A 21,730-nucleotide genomic window follows, 5' to 3' on the forward strand; every position below is an offset into this window, starting at 1 on the left:
CATTACACGAGTATATACGGTAATCATTTTTATGCTCTTGTTACTTTTTGTATTAACTTTATAAGTAAAAAAAAAATACGATATGAGTATATTTTTCCTGTTGTACTCCTCAGGTTAAGCTATGTTAAATTAAATTTGGCCATTATCTTCAGTCACCATAGTACTGTTCATGTACTTTGCTTTAGATTTTAGTACTGTGTGTATAAGGATTTCTGAACTAATTTTGATCTTATTGACAGATATCCGGAGTTTCATTGACATACGACAACTTGGAAGCTGTTCGAGCACGGCTGTCAGAAGTTTCCCCCAATCTTACCCGTTATGGAGAGGTAGAAGAAGCAAACTATTTTGCTCAAGCCAGTGATCTTGCCAAGGTAAATTAGTATTACAAGTATTTTAGAGATTTAGTCCTATTTTGATAAACCATGTTCAACCATGGTCATATGTGTTGTACATGAATACTTAGCAATGACAAATTTTAGTGTATGGCTCGTAGTAAATCCATTGATCCTATGTAGCACTAAATCTTATTTATGATCGCTCCCAGACATGCCAGTTTGGAGGCCTTAAAATCTTGAGTAGTCGGATATTTATGAACGATTGTACGCATAAGCAGTCCTGTAGACAATTGGAGAGTAGCAGGTACTCAGCTCATTTCATAGTGTGTCTGTACTTCTAATAGAGATAATTTCCTAGGTTTACTGCAGCAGTTTGGAATCAGTTTCATTCCTAATTCTTCAACAGTTACTTTTCTCCTGTATATTTTGTCTTTATTTCTGCCACATGGTTGCTTTGATGAATTCTCCTAAATTTTGCTGCATGTGCTGCATTTTTGGCCACTAAGGCTGCTGTACCAGCGTATCTTCTATCCTTCCTGTTGTTTCATAAATTGGAATTATAACTGCATGATGCTGACTGTTGCTGTTTTTGATTAGTGTAAAGTTTCTACCCCTGCAGTATTGGTATTGTTCTGTTTCTTCTGCTACTTGGTTATTGTAATATCTATAGGGCAGGACACCAGCTGCACCTTAAAATACTACTGCTAGAGGTATTGGATCCTTTGAATGGCCAGACAGTACTACACTGGATCCCCTCTCTTATTTTTCCTTTGTCTGCACATAGTCTGGCCTATTCTTTCCACACCTGACAACACTGAGATTACCAAACAATTCTTTTTCTCTATAAAGAGGTTAACTACTGCACTGTAATTATTCATTGGCTACTTTTTTCTTGGTAATGGTAAAAGAAAGAGTTTAGGTATGGTAAGCAGCTCTTCTAGGAGAAGGACACTCTAAAATCAAACCAATGTTCTCTAGTCATGGATAGTGCCGTAGCCTCTGTGCCATGGTCTTTCACTGTCTTGGGATAGAGTTCTCGTGCTTGAGGGTTCACTCGAGCACAATATTTGATCTTATTTTTCTTTTTAGAAGTACAGGGTGGTTTTAGAAGAGGTAGGGGTTGTATGAATCAGATTTTTACAGTTACGAAGATATGTGAGAAATATTTAGCAAAAGGTAAGGAGGTGTATGTTGCGTTTATGGATCTGGAGAAAGCGTATGATAGAGTTGATAGGGAAGCAATGTGGAATGTGATGAGGTTATATGGAGTTGGTGGAAGGTTGTTGCAAGCAGTGAAAAGTTTCTACAAGGGTAGTAAAGCATGTGTTAGGATGGGAAATGAAGTTAGCGATTGGTTTCCGGTGAGAGTGGGACTGAGACAGGGATGTGTGATGTTGCCGTGGTTGTTTAACTTGTATGTTGATGGAGTGGTGAGAGAGGTGAATGCTCGAGTCCTGGGACGAGGATTGAAACTGGTAGACGAGAATGACCATGAATGGGAGGTAAATCAGTTGTTGTTTGCGGATGATACTGTACTGATACTGTACTGGTTGCGGACGCAGAAGAGAAGCTTGGCCGATTAGTGACAGAATTTGGAAGGGTGTGTGAAAGAAGGAAGTTGAGAGTTAATGTGGGTAAGAGTAAAGTTATGAGATGTACAAGAAGGGAAGGTGGTGCGAGGTTGAATGTCATGTTGAATGGAGAGTTACTTGAGGAGGTGGATCAGTACTTGGGGTCTGTTGTTGCAGCAAATGGTGGAGTGGAAGCAGATGTACGTCAGAGAGTGAATGAAGTATGCAAAGTTTTGGGGGGCAGTTAAGTGAGTAGTAAATAATAGAGGGTTGGGTATGAATGTAAAGAGAGTTCTGTATGAGAAAGTGATAGTACCAACTGTGATGTATGGATCGGAGTTGTGGGGAATGAAAGTGACGGAGAGACAGAAATTGAATGTGTTCGAGATGAAGTGTCTAAGGAGTATGGCTGGTGTATCTCGAGTAGATAGGGTTAGGAACGAAGTAGTGAAGGTGAGAACGGGTGTAAGAAATGAGTTAGCGGCTAGAGTGGATATGAATGTGTTGAGGTGGTTTGGCCATGTTAAGAGAATGGAAAATGGCTGTCTGCTAAAGAAGGTGATGAATGCAAGAGTTGATGGGAGAAGTACAAGAGGAAGGCCAAGCTTTGGGTGGATGGATGGAGTGAAGGAAGCTCTGGGTGATGATAGGAGGATAGATGTGAGAGAGGCAAGAGAGCGTGCTAGAAATGGGAATGAATGACGAGCGATTGTGACGGAGTTTCGGTAGGCCCTGCTGCTTCCTTGGTTGACCGCAGAGGTAGCAGCAGTAGGGGATTTAGCGTTATGAAGTTTCATCTGTGGTGGATAACGGGGGAGGGTGGGCTGTGGCACCCTAGCAGTACCAGCCAAACTCGGTTGAGTCCCTTGCCAGGCTGGGAGGAGCGTAGAGAGGAGAGGTCCCCTTTTTTGTTTCATTTATTTGATGTCGGCTACCCCCCAAAATAGGGGGAAGTGCCTTGGTATATGTATATTTTTCTTCTCTTGCCTGAGGATACACCAGCATACTATTCAATCTTATTTCTCTTTCTCTCTCTCTCTCTCTCTCTCTTTTTTTTTTCTAGTTTATATATGAAAGGTCTATTTTAATGTTGTTACTGTTCTAAAATATTTTAATTGTTCATTATTGCACTACTCTTGTAGTCCATTTATTTCTTTGTTTCCTTTCCACACTGGGCTATTTTTTCCTATTGGAGCACTTGGGCTTATAGCATCCTGCTCTTCCAACTAGGGTTGTAGCTTTTTTCCTGCCAATAATAGTTGTTACTAAAGGACTGGATTCGTGAATTTGAGCTATATAGCTCAGTGCTGGGCCTGTGAGTTCATTCAGCACTCGTGCAACTAGGGGAAATCCAGCAGTTGCACTCTCAAGTAGAAGTTAAGAGTTGGACAGCAAAATGGAAGGGGAAACAGAGATAAAGCAGAACGATAGAGAGCAAGTGCAGCTATACCCAATCCAGCAAGGAATTTCCAATTGAGGAGGGCCCCCTTATTTTAAACAAGATTCCCACATTGTGCCACATCTCCACAGATAACCAGCCCTCTCTCCAACCCCTCCCCTTATTCTCCAATTCTTATTCTTCTCCGATTTATCAGTAATTCTCTCTGCTTATCTATTTTAACACTAACTGGGTCATATATTCATATTACAGTAATGTTTTCATAACTTCTGATATGCAATTCTCTTTCATTCATTACTATGCTTTTTATTCATACAATCCTTATTCCCCTTCTTATTCCTTACAAAATTTTTATTCAGTATTACCCTTTATACATCTTATGTCTCAATATGTATTTAATGCAGATTTTGTGTAGAATTTACTGAGTAAACCACATTGGGTTTAATATTCTAATCCCCCTCATTTGAGCAACACAAAACCTGAACTGCTGCTTCGCCTTTTACGTGATGTCGCCCTGGTTGCGCCTTTCCAGCCCCCTCATTCCCCTCACCTTTCATGCGCGCAACTCCAACCAACTGTTTCTTTTTCTTTTGTATTATATCCCTGCGCATCAACCTAGGCTTTTACCTCTACCACTCTTTCTCTTAACCTTACGTTTGCCCAGACATCATTCACTGAGCTGTTACTCAATATCTTTGGGCCTCTCTGTCCAGAGCACACAAACCCCATCCCCTCCCCCTGTACAGACTATCACAGACTGCACTCACTTTAATTGGGCAAACCTTTCCTTTCGTTCATTCATTACCTATTTCCCTTAAATTTTTACCCTTCCTTTACCCAAAGGACTCTGCTTCTCTGAGCTAACACTTCCTTATTGCTGTAAGACCTCATTCCCATGGTCATTAAAAATGAGATCCCCACTTTCATTTATAGTTCCTTACATAATTAACATTACTGTATTTTATTCAGGCAATGTCTGTCTCTTGTTTAGGATGAGGGAAAACCTTTATACAGAATACATGCCATAAATTTTACCTCGGTGGTGGTGTGAAACGAAAGTTAAAACGATTTTGAATAGAAATACGGAAATAAACCAATTTACATAGAAACAGAGGGTAAGGGGGTGGAGTGGGGTTGAAGAAAGAAGGCAAGCCAGTGATATGTTTAGATGTGGCACCATTGGGGGAATCTATTGAAAACTAGAACAGGCACTCGGTAGAACGCATACCTTCACCTATATCATGTATATCTCAAGGTAGGCAATTGAGTTATGCATATCGTGGCACTAGTTTCATGCAAATCAGATAAAAATTGGCCCAGGTATCAGACTTTTTTTATGTGTTTGTGACCTTGGCCTTGACATTTGACCCAACCACTCCCAAAATCTAATCAAATTGTCCTTGAATTATGGCCAATCATCCTACCAAATATCATGAGATTCAGTCAAATACCCTCAGTTTTCGAGTTATGCGAATCACAAACACACATACAGAACATACAAACAAATGCACACCTATCAAAACATAACCTTTGCAATGAAGTTGGCAAAGCTAACCAGGTGCTCTCCCCTATCGGCCATTTCTCGCTGCGTTGAGTATAGGGACTGAAAGAATGCTCCAAAGACCCTTAACTAATGGCCACAGTGAACCATTATAAATGCACTGATGACACTTTGTGTATGGTGTCTATTGCTGTTGCTGTCTTATCTGTAGCACTGATGAATTTTATGATCCCTTTCTGTACTACTGCACCTCTGATTTCTACTGCTATGAGATTTCTGCAAATCCACAGTATAAATAACATCTGGTAAGCTTCTTTATCTGTAGTGTGCTCAGACAGAACTTTGTCTGAATCTGATATATCAAAGTTTTGTATACTTGCTATTTACATTTTTAGTATGTTCTTTAGTAAATGAGATTTTGGAGGAAGGCAGAAGAATGACAGAAGTACTTGCTTGAATGATAACCCTAACCTACATACAAAACCATAAATTAAATGAATTCTACAGCATTAACTCCTGCGAGACACACTCCATCCAAGGGACATTTCTTTTTCTTTTACCAAGTGAGGTAAGGCATCCACCTCAGGTCTTGGTTTTAGCAAGAATGGATGGAAAAGAAATTAAAGTTTACCTCCCTTGTTAGTAATGGGCTCCCCCTCCACTCACCATAATATTTGCACTGCAAAACAGGGATACGGATCTCGTATCTTAGACAACTGGATGATTGTGTCATTATAGTAATTTTGAAGAAGTTGATGCAGATGACTGTGTTCGTATTTTTGAAGAAGTTGATGTAGCAGCCCTTCTTTGGTATGGTATTACTGTATCTGAATTTTTCTTGGCGTCAAAGCCTGTAGATCAGCTCGAGAAAGTATGGCTCAATCGCAGCTGGTTTCTTTGTTTTGCAGCAAGTAGCTTCCAAATAGAACTTTCAGAATGCCAGTGAATAAAGGGAATTTGGTCTTGGGAAAACGAGAAGAATGTATCTTCTCTCAATTTTTAAGACAATTTAATAATATACCAAATCAGTCTTTGAAGTTTATAGTTTAAACAGTTCTGCTACAGGAGAATATCCCAGAAACTAGCAAGGTGCAATATCAATATCACTTTATTTGTTAACAAAGAAAATCCTTTGGCAGAAAGAAGAAAGTTCTGCAGCAGTACCTGAATTTGACTCTTTGACCTTACAAGAGTAATTTAGTGAAAATAAATCTCCAAGATGTCTTTTATTGCCATTCTGGCTTTTATTGCCATTCTGGCCAAAGAAAAATTACCTCCAGTTCTGTGCAAACCAGGAATCCTATCACATATCCCAGCCAAAATGAGAGAAGTTCTTGAAGAGGCCGCTTATTTACAGGTGTACCAATGGCCATGCCATTCTAGTTTTTTAGAATGAAAATTTTTGATAATTGCTTGTTTTCTGCCAACTTCCAGTTCTGTTGAAGATAACATCTTTGTCTGTAGATATTCCAACCTCGAAATGAGATATTTTTTGTCACTTCAGATCCTCTTCTTCAGTAAACTAGTTTTTCACCTTGATTCAGACAACCAATGCTCAAAATTGTATATTTACCTTATGTTGCTATTATGTCAAATTCTGCTGCTATCATGGCTCTAAAGTATCAAGTGGTGATTATTTATAGCTTTTCTCAACGTTGCATCATCTGAGAATTCTGTCCTTCAAATTAATAGTATCCATTTGACTAATTTAGTGTATACATCAAATCTTTGCACATGCTTCAGGGGACAAGTTTAGCCAAGTAAAAATTGATTGGGGATGAGATTAAAATCCTTACTACATCCATTCTGAGAGGAAGTGTTAGGAGATTGTAACAGTCATGTATGAAGGTTAGGTTAGGTTTCTCGAGAACTGTCATCTTGCGGGACTTGAGCATACATCTGAAAGGTTATTTGGTTCCTTGTATCTTCGTACATTACCAGATTGTACTTAAAAAAGTAATGTACAAACTAGGAGATAACTGGATGGCAGTTTTTCCACTTGCAGTATCCCATGAATATGCATTAGAGATTTTTCTCCTGACCTACTTTGACCATATGTGCTTCTCTATTTCCATTGGGCCTTTACACAAGCTGGGAGTCTTTTGAAGCTTGACCTCTGGCTAAAATAATGAGTTGGGCTCAGTGTGATTGATGGTTTCTCTATTAATTTTTTTTCTAAATATGGAATCCATTATTTATAGCAGTGCCCCTCCCCTTACTTTTGCTACATTAGATCCAGTCTACATGATAGTTGTTGCACTGCAGATAAGAATGCAATTGTTTAATAGATCTACTACACTATTTTAATTTTCAAGGCTTCAGAATTATTGTATCTTGGGACAATTGAAATTGCATTTTTGGCTTATCAGTTTGTTAAAAAAGAAAAAAATATATTTTCAGTTTGTTCCCATATATTTCCCTAACTTCAGTCTTTAAAGAAATTTTTCCTTTTACCTCATTAGCTTGTTCAGGGAAGTCTAGATGCAGCCCCTGTCGATGTTCCACAAAAGGAGCTTGAAGACTTCTACATGACGGATCCTATCACTCGAGCATCAGCAACAATGGCAAAGTGTATAGTCGCTGTAAAGAAAGAAGCTGCGAATAAGTATCATGGCTGAATAGTTTAAATTTAAAACAAATTAATTGTTCCAATGTTTTGTACAGTTAGTTGCAAAGTTAATATTACCAGAAGGTGGTGTACTGCAAGTCAGGGTTATTATCCATAATGGCAATACTGGTACTGTACACGTGAATATGATGAATATTAAATTAGTAACTCAAACAAATTAAATTTTTATGCCTGAGTTTATGTATATAGATATGTATTGTCTTTGGAAATTGGTAACTTCCAATGAATTTCATAGCCTCATTTATCCAAACAAATTGAAAAAGACCTAATATTATCCCCTAGAAATGTGATTTAGCTATTTGGTTATATATTGCCTAATGGTTGGTGTTGTTCATTTGAATTCTGGCAATTTCCTGTTTCTTAGTGATGAATGAGTGTACAGACATATATTTTATTTGTACAGATGTGCTAATAAAGGTAATTTATTAGAAGTGAGTATTTACATTTGTTAATGATTTTTTCCTGTGAAGAACCTTCCCTACTTGAAATCTTTGAACTGACACAAGTGACAACTTTTATAAAATTATTCATTTCAAATGACATATCAGTATTTTTCCACTTGTTTGGCTTGTGAACAGGACAAAAGATAAGACATCGATACATAACTAGGAAGCATGTAGAGTACTGTATTAGGAAAACTCGATGAAATAAGGTGAGTGGAAAGGTAAATTATGTACTGAACAATTTTAAAGTACAATCCACCTTCCTTACCCCTGAATTTGGTAACTGCAGATTCATTTATACATCATTTGACCATCTGGTACCAATTTTGACGATTATTCACAGAAATTTACTTGCACACGGCCAAAAAGAAAAGTTTACCAAAAAAAAAAAAAAAAAATTTACAAGATAGAGGAAAAAAAGTTCCAGACAGGGATATTTATCCACTCTTCCAGAGTAAAAAGAAAATCCTTTTCCCTGTGTGATACTAATGGTTTAAAAGGCAAGGAAATTTATCATTTAGATTTCATACTCAAATGAAAAATGGTGAGTAAAATATAAATTTATCTAACATTATGATAGAAGATCTCGTATGAGATAAATTAATAGGAAGAAGCATCAAATTGATGGTCCAAGAGATATTTGCTTTTAAAGATGAAAATGAAAATATCAACTAAAGAGATGGAGTGATAAAAATTGCAGAGGATTTCTATACAATACTATACAGAACAATAGTGATATACGAAATAACTTTGCCAATGAAAATAGATACACCTGAACCAGTACCAAAATTAACAGTAGGACAAGTAAATAAAGTATTAAAGTGCTTGAAAAGAGGAAAAGATGGCCTAACAATTTATTTAATAATAGATTGGAGATTTCATTGTAGTAAAACTTGCTGAACTTCATACAAAATGTCTGCTCTATACATTCAGCTGGGAAAAACTTTTTATCATTATATCTACTAATTCACACAAAAAAAAAGACAATAAACCTGAAAAATTACTACCCAATAAATTTACTCAGTAATATAGAAAATATTTACAAAGCTCATATTAGGTTGAATAAAAAGACAGCCAAGCTTTAGTCAGCCGTGAGGGCAGTTAGGCTTTAGAAGTGGTTATTCAACAACTGACCATATCCATGTAGCTAACCAGCTAATGAAAAAATAAACTGATTATTTCAAACCACTATGTATGATATTTTAGACTGAGAAAGATTTTTATTCTGTCAAAATTTCAGCAGTAAAGAAAGCCATTCAAAGACAAGGAATAGATGAATCTTATGTTAGAACATTTGATGATATCTATATGAGAAATACAGATATCCTAAAACTACATAAACATGGTGAGAAAATTCCAATTGAGAAAGGAGTTAGCCAGGGAGAACCCATCTAAATTATTCATAGCATGGATAGAAGTTTAAGAATTTACATTGAAAAAATGTAGAAATTAACATTAATGGGGAATAACTTAACAAATTTGATTTTTGCAGATGCCATAGTTCTATTTTGTGAATCATGGGAGGAATTGCAAAAGATAATGGTAGATTCGAATAGCGAAAGCAAAAATATGGAACTGAAGATGAATATGAGTAAAACTAAGATATTGTTTAACGAAAATGCAGAGACAATAAATAAGGGTTATGGATAAACCTCTAGAAAGTGTTAATGAATATACATACTTAAGGACAGGTAGCAAGTGTTTCCCCAGGATATGAGACTTAAATTGAAAGAAAGATAAAAATGAGATGAAGAGCTTTTGGTAAACAAAATGAGATTATGTAAAGTAAAATCCTACTTTCTCTAAAAAAAAATATTTAATCAGATAATTCTACCAGTACAGTATTAACTTATACATCAGAAACTTGGAGCCTTACCAAAGTCTTGGAATATAAGCTAGTTAAAACTCAAAGAGCTATTGAAAGAATAATGATGGAAATAATACTAAGAAGCAGAAAAAGACCAACATGGATATGAGAGAAAATTAGAGTAGAGGATTTTCTGACAACAACATGAAAGAACAAGAAATGAACATGGCCAAGACATATGATGAAAATTACAGACAAGAATAACAATGGTCCCTAAAGATTGCAAACAAAGTACGGGAAGGAAGACCATTAACAAATGCAAGAGGAAGGACATGTCTTTGGCCTTTGTCTTGCAGTGGATTAGCAACGGATGATGATGATGATGTCTGAAAGATTATGCAGAAACAGGTAAAGTGAAGCAGAAATTACAAAGCCTTGGATTGTTCACCCGTCAATAGGGAACGTGAGCTGGGTTTAGACCGTCACGAGACAGGTTAGTTTTACCCTACCTGAAAGCCTTGCCTGGCAAAAGATTGACAGCTGTCTCTTAAGTGCCTGTCATGTCTGAAAGGAGAAAAATTCCAATGAAACATTTAAGCGTAATTCTTTTTGTTATAAAATAGTTTATCTACAACACTAATGCAGATTTATAGCCTCATGTCTCAGCCTTAGTTTTTGTTTTCTATGAAAGGTAAAATTTATAGCAAAAGAAGATGGTATTGAAGAGCTATGTAGGAAAAGACCTAAAGTAAAGTAGATATCATTATTAGGTGTGAATCAAAAGGGTTATTATTGCTAACATTATTATTGTTGTTAATATTATTACTGTTATCTTTGAAATATGATATTTTAATTATAAAATAAATTTTTGAATATACTTACCCGGTGAATATATATAGCTGCAACACTCTGTTGCTCGACAGACAAAAAAACAGTAAAACTCGCCAGCGATCGCTATACAGGTTGCGGGTGTGCCCACCAGCGCCAACTGTCGGCCAGATACCATACTCGATGTAAACAAAGACTCAATTTCTTCTCATCCCACTGCGTCTCTATTGGGGAGGAAGGGAGGGTCATTTAATTTATATATTCACCGGGTAAGTATATTCAAAAATTTATTTTATAATTAAAATATCATTTTTAAATATTTAACTTAGCCGGTGAATATATATAGCTGATTCACACCCAGGGTGGTGGGTAGAGACCAGTTAAATATGTTTACATCGTATAAGCTAAGAGTTTTTATTTCATTTTGGGAGTTATCAATATAACAAAAACAAAATAAATAGGTACCTGGTAAGGAAGTCGACTTAGACGATTACTCTGCCTTGTAAGTACGTCTTCCTTACGGAGCCTCGCGATCCTCTTAGGATGCTGACAGACCCCTAGGAGCTGAAGTATCAAGGGCTGCAACCCATACAACAGGACCTCATCAAACCCCTAATCTGGGCGCTCTCAAGAAATGACTTTGACCACCCGCCAAATCAACCAGGATGCGAAAGGCTTCTTAGCCTTCCGGACAACCCATAAAACAACAACATTAAAAACATTTCAAGAGACAGATTAAAAGGATATGGAATAAGGGAATTGTAGTGGTTGAGCCCTCACCCACTACTGCACTCGCTGCTACGAATGGTCCCAGTGTGTAGCAGTTCTCGTAAAGAGACTGGACATCTTTCAAGTAAAATGACGCGAACACTGACTTGCTTCTCCAATAGGTTGCGTCCATTATACTTTGCAGAGATCTATTTTGCTTAAAGGCCACGGAAGTTGCTACAGCTCTAACTTCGTGCGTCTTCACCTTAAGCAAAGCTCGGTCTTCCTCACTCAGATGTGAATGAGCTTCTCGTATTAGCAATCTGATAAAGTATGACAAAGCATTCTTTGACATAGGCAAGGATGGTTTCTTAACTGAACACCATAAAGCTTCAGATTGGCCTCGTAAAGGTTTAGTACGCTTTAAATAGAACTTAAGAGCTCTAACAGGGCATAAGACTCTTTCTAGTTCATTGCCTACGATCTCCGATAAGCTGGGAATATCGAAAGATTTAGGCCAAGGCCGAGAAGGCAGCTCATTTTTGGCTAGAAAACCAAGTTGCAGCGAACAAGTAGCTTTTTCCGACGAAAATCCGATGTTCTTGCTGAAGGCATGAATCTCACTGACTCTTTTAGCCGAGGCTAAGCATACTAGGAAAAGAGTCTTAAGAGTGAGATCTTTCAGGGAGGCTGACTGTAAAGGCTCAAACCTGTCTGACATGAGGAATCTTAGTACCACGTCTAAATTCCACCCAGGAGTAGCCAAACGACGCTCCTTAGTGGTCTCAAAAGACTTAAGGAGGTCTTGCAGATCTTTATTGTTGGAAAGATCTAAGCCTCTATGCCGGAAGACCGATGCCAACATGCTTCTGTAGCCCTTGATAGTGGGAGCTGAAAGGGATCGTCCTTTTCTCGGGTATAAGAGAAAATCAGCTATTTGGGCTACAGAGGTACTGGTCGAGGATACAGAAACTGACTTGCACCAGTCTCGGAAGACTTCCCACTTCGATTGGTAGACTCTAATGGTAGACGCTCTCCTTGCTCTAGCAATCGCACTGGCTGCCTCCTTCGAAAAGCCTCTAGCTCTCGAGAGTCTTTCGATAGTCTGAAGGCAGTCAGACGAAGAGCGTGGAGGCTTTGGTGTACCTTCTTTACGTGCGGCTGACGTAGAAGGTCTACTCTTAGAGGCAGACTTCTGGGAACGTCTACTAACCATCGAAGTACCTCGGTGAACCATTCTCTCGCGGGCCAGAGGGGAGCAACTAACGTCAACCTTGTCCCTTCGTGAGAGGCGAACTTCTGCAGTACCTTGTTGACAATCTTGAACGGTGGGAATGCGTAGAGATCCAGATGTGACCAATCTAGGAGGAAGGCATCTATATGTATTGCTGCTGGGTCCGGGACTGGAGAGCAATAGATTGGAAGCCTCTTGGTCAGCGAGGTTGCAAAGAGATCTATGGTTGGTTGACCCCAAGTGGCCCAAAGTCTCTTGCACACATCCTTGTGGAGGGTCCATTCGGTTGGAATTACTTGCCCTTTCCGACTGAGACAATCTGCTATGACGTTCAAGTCGCCCTGGATGAACCTCGTTACTAGGGAGATGTCTCGATCTTTTGACCAGATGAGCAGGTCCCTTGCGATCTCGTACAACGTCAGTGAGTGGGTACCTCCTTGTTTGGAGATGTACGCCAAGGCCGTGGTGTTGTCCGAGTTTACTTCCACCACTTTGCCTCGAAGGAGATACTCGAAGCTTTTCAAGGCCAGATGAACTGCCAACAGCTCCTTGCAGTTGATATGCATGCTCCTCTGACTCGAGTTCCACAGACCTGAGCATTCCCGACCGTCCAGCGTCGCGCCCCAGCCCAAGTCCGATGCGTCCGAGAAGAGAACGTGGTTGGGTAATTGAATAGCCAGGGGAAGACCCTCTCTTAGGTTGATATTGTCCTTCCACCAAGTCAGACAAGACTTCATCTTTCCGGAAATCGGGATCGAGACCGCCTCTAGCGTCTTGTCCTTTTTCCAGTGGAAAGCCAGATGGAATTGCAGAGGACGGAGGTGTAGTCTTCCTAGTGATACAAATTGCTCCAGGGATGACAGCGTCCCTACCAGACTCATCCACAGCCTGACTGAGCAGCGTTCTTTCTTCAGCATCTTCTGGATGGAAAACAGGGCTTGATCTATTCTGGGGGCCGACGGAAAAGCCCGAAAAGCTTGACTGTGAATCTCCATCCCTAAATACAGAATAGTTTGGGATGGGACCAGCTGCGACTTTTCCAAATTGACTAGGAGTCCCAATTCCTTGGTCAGATCTAGAGTCCACTTGAGATCCTTCAGACAGCGACGACTGGAAGAGGCTCTGAGAAGCCAGTCGTCCAAATAAAGGGAGGCTCGGATGTCCGATAAGTGGAGGAATTTGGCCACATTCCTCATCAGCCTCGTAAATACGAGAGGAGCTGTGCTTAGGCCAAAGCACAGGGCCCGAAACTGGTAAACCACATCTTCAAAGACGAATCTCAGAAAAGGTTGGGAGTCTGAGTGAATGGGGATGTGGAAGTAGGCGTCCCTTAGGTCTAGCGAGACCATCCAGTCTTCCTTTCTGACCGCTGCTAAGACTGACTTTGTGGTCTCCATAGAAAACTTCGTCTTTGTGACAAAGACATTCAGAGCACTGACGTCTAGCACCGGTCTCCACCCTCCTGTCTTCTTTGATACTAGGAAGAGACGGTTGTAAAACCCCGGTGATTGAAGGTCCGAGACTTTGACCACCGCTCCCTTCTCTAGCAAAAGAGACACTTCCAGTTTCAGGGCTTGTCTCTTTTCTTCCTCTCTGTACCTGGGAGAGAGATCGATGGGGGACGTCGCTAGAGGGGGTTTGCGTACAAAAGGGATCTTGTACCCCTCTCTGAGCAACTTCACAGATTGTTGATCTGCGCCTCTCTTCTCCCAGGCTTGCCAGAAGTTCTTGAGTCTGGCTCCTACTGCTGTCTGAAGTTGCGGGCAGTCAGACTCTGCCCTTAGAGGACTTGGATCCTTTCCTCTTCCCTCGCTTCCCTTCGGCACGAGCACCTCCTCTGCTGGAGGCTCTGCCACGAAAGGGCGGAATAAAGCGAGACGCTGGAGTGTCTAACCTCGGTCTAGCAGACAATGTAGGCAAAGGGGGAGCTTTGCGAGCCGAGGACGCAACTAGATCGTGGGTGTCCTTCTGAACTAAAGATAAGGCAATTTCCTTTACCAAGACTTCAGGAAACAGGCACTTGGAAAGGGGAGCAAAGAGAAGCTCGGATCTTTGGCATGGCGTCACTCCAGCAGACAGGAAAGAACATAGAGACTCTCGCTTCTTCAGGACTCCGGACGTGAATGAGGCGGCTAGCTCGTTGGACCCATCACGGACGGCCTTGTCCATGCAGGACATAATGAGCAAAGAAACGTCCTTATCTGCAGAAGAGATCTTCCTGCTCAGGGCTCCTAGGCACCAGTCTAGGAAGTTAAAGACTTCGAAAGCCCTAAAAATCCCTTTAAGAAGGTGGTCCAGGTCCGATGGTGACCAACAAATCTTCGAGCGTCTCATGGCAAGGCGGCGGGGAGAGTCTACAAGACTTGAGAAGTCGCCCTGGGCAGAGGCAGGAACTCCCAAGCCGAGAACTTCTCCCGTGGCATACCAGACGCTCGATCTAGACGAGAGTTTAGATGGGGGAAAGGCAAATGCTGTCTTTCCTAAACTCTTCTTAGTCTCTAGCCAATCTCCCAACAGCCACAAAGCTCTCTTGGATGAACAAGAGAGAACGAGTCTAGTAAAGGCAGGTGTGGTAGCAGGCACGCCTAACACAAACTCTGACGGCGGCGAACGAGGAGCCACAGAAACAAAGTGGTCAGGGAACAACTCCTTAAATACAGCCATGACTTTTCTAAAGTCCAATGATGGTTGAGTTGCCTTAGGTTCGTCAAGTTCTGAAGGTTGATCCTCTTGCGGTTCAGCAACGTCCTCATCTGATAGTTCCTCATCCGAAAACTGATGAGGAAACGGCAACGGAGTGGGCAACGTTTGGCTCGCTGAGTCCGGTCGCACTGGTGCATGCGTGACGGATCCGGACGCAACGTCATGGAACTGCTGCACAGTCTGTGAACTGTCAACAACCATGGGTGCGCGAGGACGCACAGCGTCCACCCGAGACTGTTTAGACCGTCTGGGTTGTGCAGTCAACACCATACCGGGTTGCGGAGGTTGACGCACCGCGTCAAAACAAGTCACCTCTGATGGTTGTTGAACGTCCTGAACGTCAACAACCACCTCCGTGCGTCGCCTAACGTCAACGTGCGGCTGGCAAACCACACTGGGTCGCATCGGTGGGGGTACAACCTCAACTGGTAGACGCGAGAAAGTTACCTCAGCGTCAACAGGACGCACAACAGACCGCTTGGAAGGTTGTTGGCCAGAAGGTTCAGCAGCAACCTTCTCCGCATTGAAGTCCTCCATCAAGGACGCAAGCTTGGACTGCATGTCCTGAAGCAATACCCATTTAGGGTCTACGGCAGCAGGTGCGGCAACAGACGGGGTGAGCGACTGAGGCGGTACCGCTTTGCCTCTCTTAGGCGGCGAACAGTCATCAGATGACGGCAACGAGTCCGAACTGACCCAGTGGCTACAACCGGGACGTTGGACTTGTCCTGAAGGGACCGACTTACGCTTCAAAGGTCGTGAGACCTTGGTCCAAAGTTTCTTACGAGAAACACCTTCGGACGACGAGGTAAAAACGGGCTCTCTCGTCTTACGTTGGTAGGGGCGATCTTGGGGAGATACGCCTGATACCATGGAGGGAACGTCTGTTCGCTGATCAAGGCCTCTCGAACCCATGCGTCGTACGACATTGCTTCTCCCCTGGGCTTGGGAGCTTGCAAGAGGTCCCGGACTAGGAGGACGACAGGCACGAACAGACGAACCCTCAAGCGCAACACTGTTCACAACACTTTGAGAAACACTAGGCACTTTATCACTTCCCGCGGCACTTTGGCACTTTAGTTCCTTAACATCCGCCATGAGTTGATTGCGGTCACTTGCGAGGGACTCAACTCTCTCCCCCAAGGCATGGATGGCACGCATCATGTCAGCCATCGATGGTTCCTGAGTGCTAGGAGGGGGGTTAGGAACAACCACTACAGGGGAAGGATTAGGTTGAGGGGCATGAGGAGAGGAAAAATCTACCGACCTAGAAGAACTTCTCCTTACCCTATCTCTCTCTAGTCTGCGTGTATACTTCTCAAATTCGATAAAATCGAATTCCGAAAGGCCCACGCATTCCTCACACCGATCTTCCAATTGACAGGTTTTACCCCGACAATTGGAACAAACAGTGTGAGGGTCGAGAGAAGCCTTTGGAAGACGCCTATGACAGTCCCTAGCATTGCATGTTCTAAACTTGGGAACTTGTGAAAGGTCAGCCATTTTGAATTGGTCAAGGGAAAATTCCAAAAAACGATCTAAGTCATCAACAATGAATCCGATACAAAAAAGAGTTCAAGGATTTATTTGAAGAAAAACCCTGTACTGCGAAAGCTCATAACCAAATTAAAGTACTTCACCAAATATGATGGGAAAAACTCCAGGTTTCAACAGCGAGTAAAGTACGTCTTGTCGACACGTCGACAGAGAAGAAATTGAGTCTTTGTTTACATCGAGTATGGTATCTGGCCGACAGTTGGCGCTGGTGGGCACACCCGCAACCTGTATAGCGATCGCTGGCGAGTTTTACTGTTTTTTTGTCTGTCGAGCAACAGAGTGTTGCAGCTATATATATTCACCGGCTAAGTTAAATATTTAAAAATGATAATCAAGCTGCAACCATAGTTGGAAAAGCAGAATGTTTAAAGTCCTATGGTGCCAATTTGGAAAGAACTTCAGTAAGGAAAAAATAAACTAAAAGCAATAAAGAATAAAACAAAATTAATTTAGATAGTAAAATAAACAGACAAATAACAGATAAACTATGGAAAGAGACATGTCACTCATCTCAAAAGAGAAAATTTGAAATCTGAAGTTCAAATAATTCAACCTGTTTAACAGAAAGAATTTGTTTGCGCCAAGATTGAACTACTGATGTTCAACCGATTCAACCTCATGACTAGGAAGATCATTTCACAATCTTGTACAACAGGAATAAAACTTCTAGAGTATTAAGCAGTATTGGGACTTTATTAAGATACAAGATTGAAAGATTTAACTGCAGATCTAGTATGCACTGGATAGTATGGATGAAAAATCTTAACATATAAAGGATGGCCAGAATTATGAATACTCTTATACATATTACACAATGTATCATGACTTCATTGAGTGACAGTGCCATAACTTGATATCAAGTTCAGGGATAAGAATATTGAAAAAAAAAACATTGTCAATGAAAGGATCTTGTGGAGATATCCAAGGACAAAGACCCACTAGTAATCATATTTTGGATTGGATTTTGAAATTAATGCCAAAGGCCAGACTGGGATTTGTGGTCATTTAGCACTGTCATAAATATTTGAATTAAATTTGTAGTAAGCTGAAAATGAGAAATATAATAAAAAATTAAAAACAACACATCATAGCATACCATTATCATATTTTGGATTGAATTTTGAAATTTAATGCCAAAGGCCAGGCACAGTGACTGGGGAGGTCATTTAGCACGGTCATAAATATTTAAATTACATTTGTAGTAAGCTGAAAATGTCAAATATAATTAAAAACCAAAAACAACACATCACGACATACCATTATTATATTTAGGATTGGATTTTGAAATTTAATGACAAAGGCCAGGCACTGATTGGCGAGGTCATTTAGCACTGTCATAGATTTTTTAATTACAGTATGCTAAAAATGTCAAATATAATAATAATAAAAAACAACACATCACAGCATATCATTATCATATTTTAAAATACCTGTATAAGTTAAATAGGTGATATTTTAATTTCATTAAAAGAACAGGTTATCGGTCCCAGGAAATAGCTCTAGTGGGGGCTACTCCTGACCACATTCTTCTGTGTATGCTGGCAGTGGCAATTGGGGGGTGTGGAAGCAGTTTCTTCTATGGATGTTGAGCAGGAGTATCTAATGAAGAAATCCTTGCCAATCCTTATGGCCTAATTCAAATATATTTCAACATAGGGGTACTGATCTTCCATTTGATGATACAGTACTGTATAGAATTTGAAAATTTTCTAGCATTCCCTGAATCATGGTGGACGATTAAAAATCCATCCGTTACGGCATGCTCCCAGTTAACAAGCATACAAAACCACAAAAATAGGTAGTCCTGATCCCGTGCAAGTCTACCTTTGACAGTTTGGCATATGCAGTTTCAGAGGCTGAGGGTTTTCTTCTAGACCACACTTTGCTTGATGCTTCAATGGTTGAAATGACAGTGAATCTAGTGCCCGACAGTAGTCCTGATCCCGTGCAAGTCTACCTTTGACAGTTTGGCATATGCAGTCTCAGAGGCTGAGGGTTTTCTTCTAGACCACACTTTGCTTGATGCTTCAATGGCTGGAATGACAGTAAATCTAGTGCCTGACAGACCTTACTTAATCTAGCGTCTCTTATGGCCTCTTCGGAAGTGAGAGCTGCAGGGGCATCCCGGTCAACCACCTCGGCAATATCAAAGTTACTCTGTAAACCAACTTACAAAGCTTTAAAAACTTTAATGAAACTAAATTCAACGTGAGGCACCATGTAATGGCTGCTTGTAATCTGGAGAAAGTTGAGGTAGAGTAGTTTTTATGTAGTGGCCCTTTTCACCAAGCTTTAGTGAATGACACTAAAGCTAATGCAGAGGCAATGGTCAATTCACTTCCAGAGAAATGGAGGGAAGGTTTTTGGCCCCACTTAAAAAGAAGAAGCCCTTCTTTCACAAAGCTTTGGCCTATACTGTAGTAAAAACCAACAACGATACCAAAATCAACCAGCAGAGACTACAGTATCCCCATACAAATATCCTGAACCTCATTCTACACTTAAGTTTCCTTAAAGAAGAGCAAAGGCTACACAGTCATTCTACTCAGGCAGAGTGCCAAATCCATGGTTCTTCTGTATTTTTTTTTTTTTCTAAGGAAAAGAGAGAACTGGAGGCATGCCAGGGAAAACAAGGGGGGAGGGGGCTGGTTAGTCTCATGGAAGCAAAAGAACTCGTCAATTAATGTTTTCCAGTTAGAATTGTCTCCATCATTTTCAAGAATGTTGGACTTTTTCTCAGTGGGAACAGAGCAGGTTAAAAAGAACATTTTGTTCACACCATAACCCGGGAACTGGACTCCTTTGTAAGCAAAATGCTGATAAAAGAAGTCCTAAAAAATACAAGCCCTTAATATTCCAGAGCAGACTATTCAGTGTATAGAAGAAAGACTCGTCCAAGAGATTTGATCCCCAACCTGCCTTGTCTCAACAAACACATCGGATGCGATGCATTCAAAATGACAACCATCATTCATGTCTGCCAATTACTTTATCAAGGGGCTTGGACCTGTACATTACTATACCTCTAAATGACGCTTACTTACTGGCACGTCCCTATTGGCCCCCATTTCCCACCTTACCTACGGTTTCAGCTCGGAAAGTTCATACAGGTTCAAAGTGATGCCTTTCAATCTCAATATTGCCCCAAGAGTGTTCACAAAACTATAGTAGTCAGTGATTAAACTCCTGCAGTTCCAGTGAGTTCAGGTCATTACCTATTTGGACAGCTGACTAATTTGGGAAGAGACCTAAGAATTATGCCTCAAGTACACAAATCAACTCTTGCAAGTTCTCAAGGACCTAGGTTGTCTGATCAACTTCACAAAATCAAGAGTAGTTCCAAGAAGGATATTTCAGTGGCTAGGTCTTCATTGAAATACTGTTTGTCAAAATCCACTCTAAGCCTGCCAAAAGCATCTTGGCAAAGATTGCTAAGCAAGGTTACATTCTTTCTTTCAAGCTGCTTCTCCTCAAAATGGCAACTCAAGTAGCTTTGGGCCTTGGGCCTTTTTTAGTTTGATTCAATAGTTGACCCAGTATCAAAGACCAGGTTGAAGGACCTCAATTTTGTGTAGAGAAGAGAGGTTTGCAAAGGTTATCGAGAGAATCGTGCCCAGATGCTCAGTTGTTGCAAAAGAATTGTCAGTCCATAGACCACAACAAAGGCCTTTCTGTGTTGGTCCCAATGGTCCCTCCCCCGATTTCCATGATTCTTCATACAGAAGCATCCCGGTTGGGTTGTGGAGGTCATTAAGAGGAGTCTTATGTGTTTGAGAAATGGTCTCCTCAGTTCACAGTATTTCACATGTGGTGAAACTGATGGCAGTTTTCCTGACGAAGAGAATTATTCCAAGAATGAACTCTCATGTCAAGATTTTCATAGATAACCAAGTAGCAGTCTGTTATTGTTATTATTATTATTATTATTATTAAATGCTAAGCCACAACCCTAGTTGGAAAAGCAGGATGCTAAAAGCCCAGGGGCCCCAACAGGGAAAATAGCCCAGTGAGGAAAGGAAACAAGGAAAAATAGAATATCTTAAGAATAGTAACATTAAAATAAATATTTCCCACAAACTATAAAAAGTTTAACAAAACAAGAGGAAGAGAAATTAGATTGAATAGTGTGCCCGAGTGTACCCTCTAGCATGAGAACTCTAACCCAAGACAGTGGAAGACCATGGTACAGAGGCTATGGCACTACCCAAAACAAGAGAACAATGGTTTGATTTTGGAGTGTCCTTCTCCTAGAACAGGTGCTTACCATAGCTAAAGTCTCTCTTCTACCCTTATCAAGAGGAAAGTAGCAACTGAAGAGTTACAGTGCTGTAGTTAACCCCTTGGGTGAAGAAGAATTGTTTGGTAGTCTCAGTGTTGTCAGGTGTATGAGGACAGACGAGAATCTGTAAAGAATAGGCATGACTATTCGGTGTCTGTGTAGGCAAAGGGAAAGAACCGTAACCAGAGAGAAGGATCCAATGTAGTACTGTCTGGCCAGTCAAAGGACCCCATAACTCTCTAGTGGTAGTATCCTCAGAAGAGGATCTTGCTCAAGAATTCTCAGTGATTCTTCCCATTAAGAAATTTTTTTAGGGATCTCCCAATGTAGTAGTGGATGCCTTGTCCAGACAGATAGTCCTGGTCCTGGACACAGCATGGATCTTGGATCAGAGCTTTTTTTAAGCAATACTAAAGTTGATTCTGGATCTTCAAGTAGAACTGTTTTCTACAAAAGAGAACCACAAGCTTCCACTTTACGTACCTCCAAATGGGGGTACAAAGGCAATGGCAAGAGAAAACTTGAATCTGGAATGGAACAGACAGTCACTGATTTATATCATTCTTTCAATAAGTTTGATTTCGTTGGCTTTGAATATCCTTCAGGACTTTTCCGGGATAGTTGTGCTAGTAGCTCTACATTGGGCGATCAGTCCATGGTATCCACTGTTCCAGCAAATGAGACCAAGGTTACACCCTCTTAGATCATCACAGCTGTATCAGAAAGTAGGGAA

General features: G+C 40.7%; 1 protein-coding gene across 1 annotated transcript in view; it reads left to right on the forward strand.

The window, feature by feature from the left end:
* The window catches only part of LOC137642753 (NADH-ubiquinone oxidoreductase 75 kDa subunit, mitochondrial-like), a 34,282-nt gene extending 26,413 nt beyond the window's left edge, over nucleotides 1–7,869 (forward strand). The window contains exons 11-12 of the mRNA XM_068375596.1: nucleotides 240–374; nucleotides 7,272–7,869. Coding sequence (XP_068231697.1) covers nucleotides 240–374; nucleotides 7,272–7,427 — 291 coding nt within the window. The 3' untranslated portion in view covers nucleotides 7,428–7,869. The remainder of the gene's footprint in view (nucleotides 1–239; nucleotides 375–7,271) is intronic.
* Nucleotides 7,870–21,730: the final 13,861 nt, after the last annotated feature.

Source organism: Palaemon carinicauda, chromosome 6 (genome assembly GCF_036898095.1).
Source record: "Palaemon carinicauda isolate YSFRI2023 chromosome 6, ASM3689809v2, whole genome shotgun sequence".
NCBI lineage: Eukaryota > Metazoa > Arthropoda > Malacostraca > Decapoda > Palaemonidae > Palaemon > Palaemon carinicauda.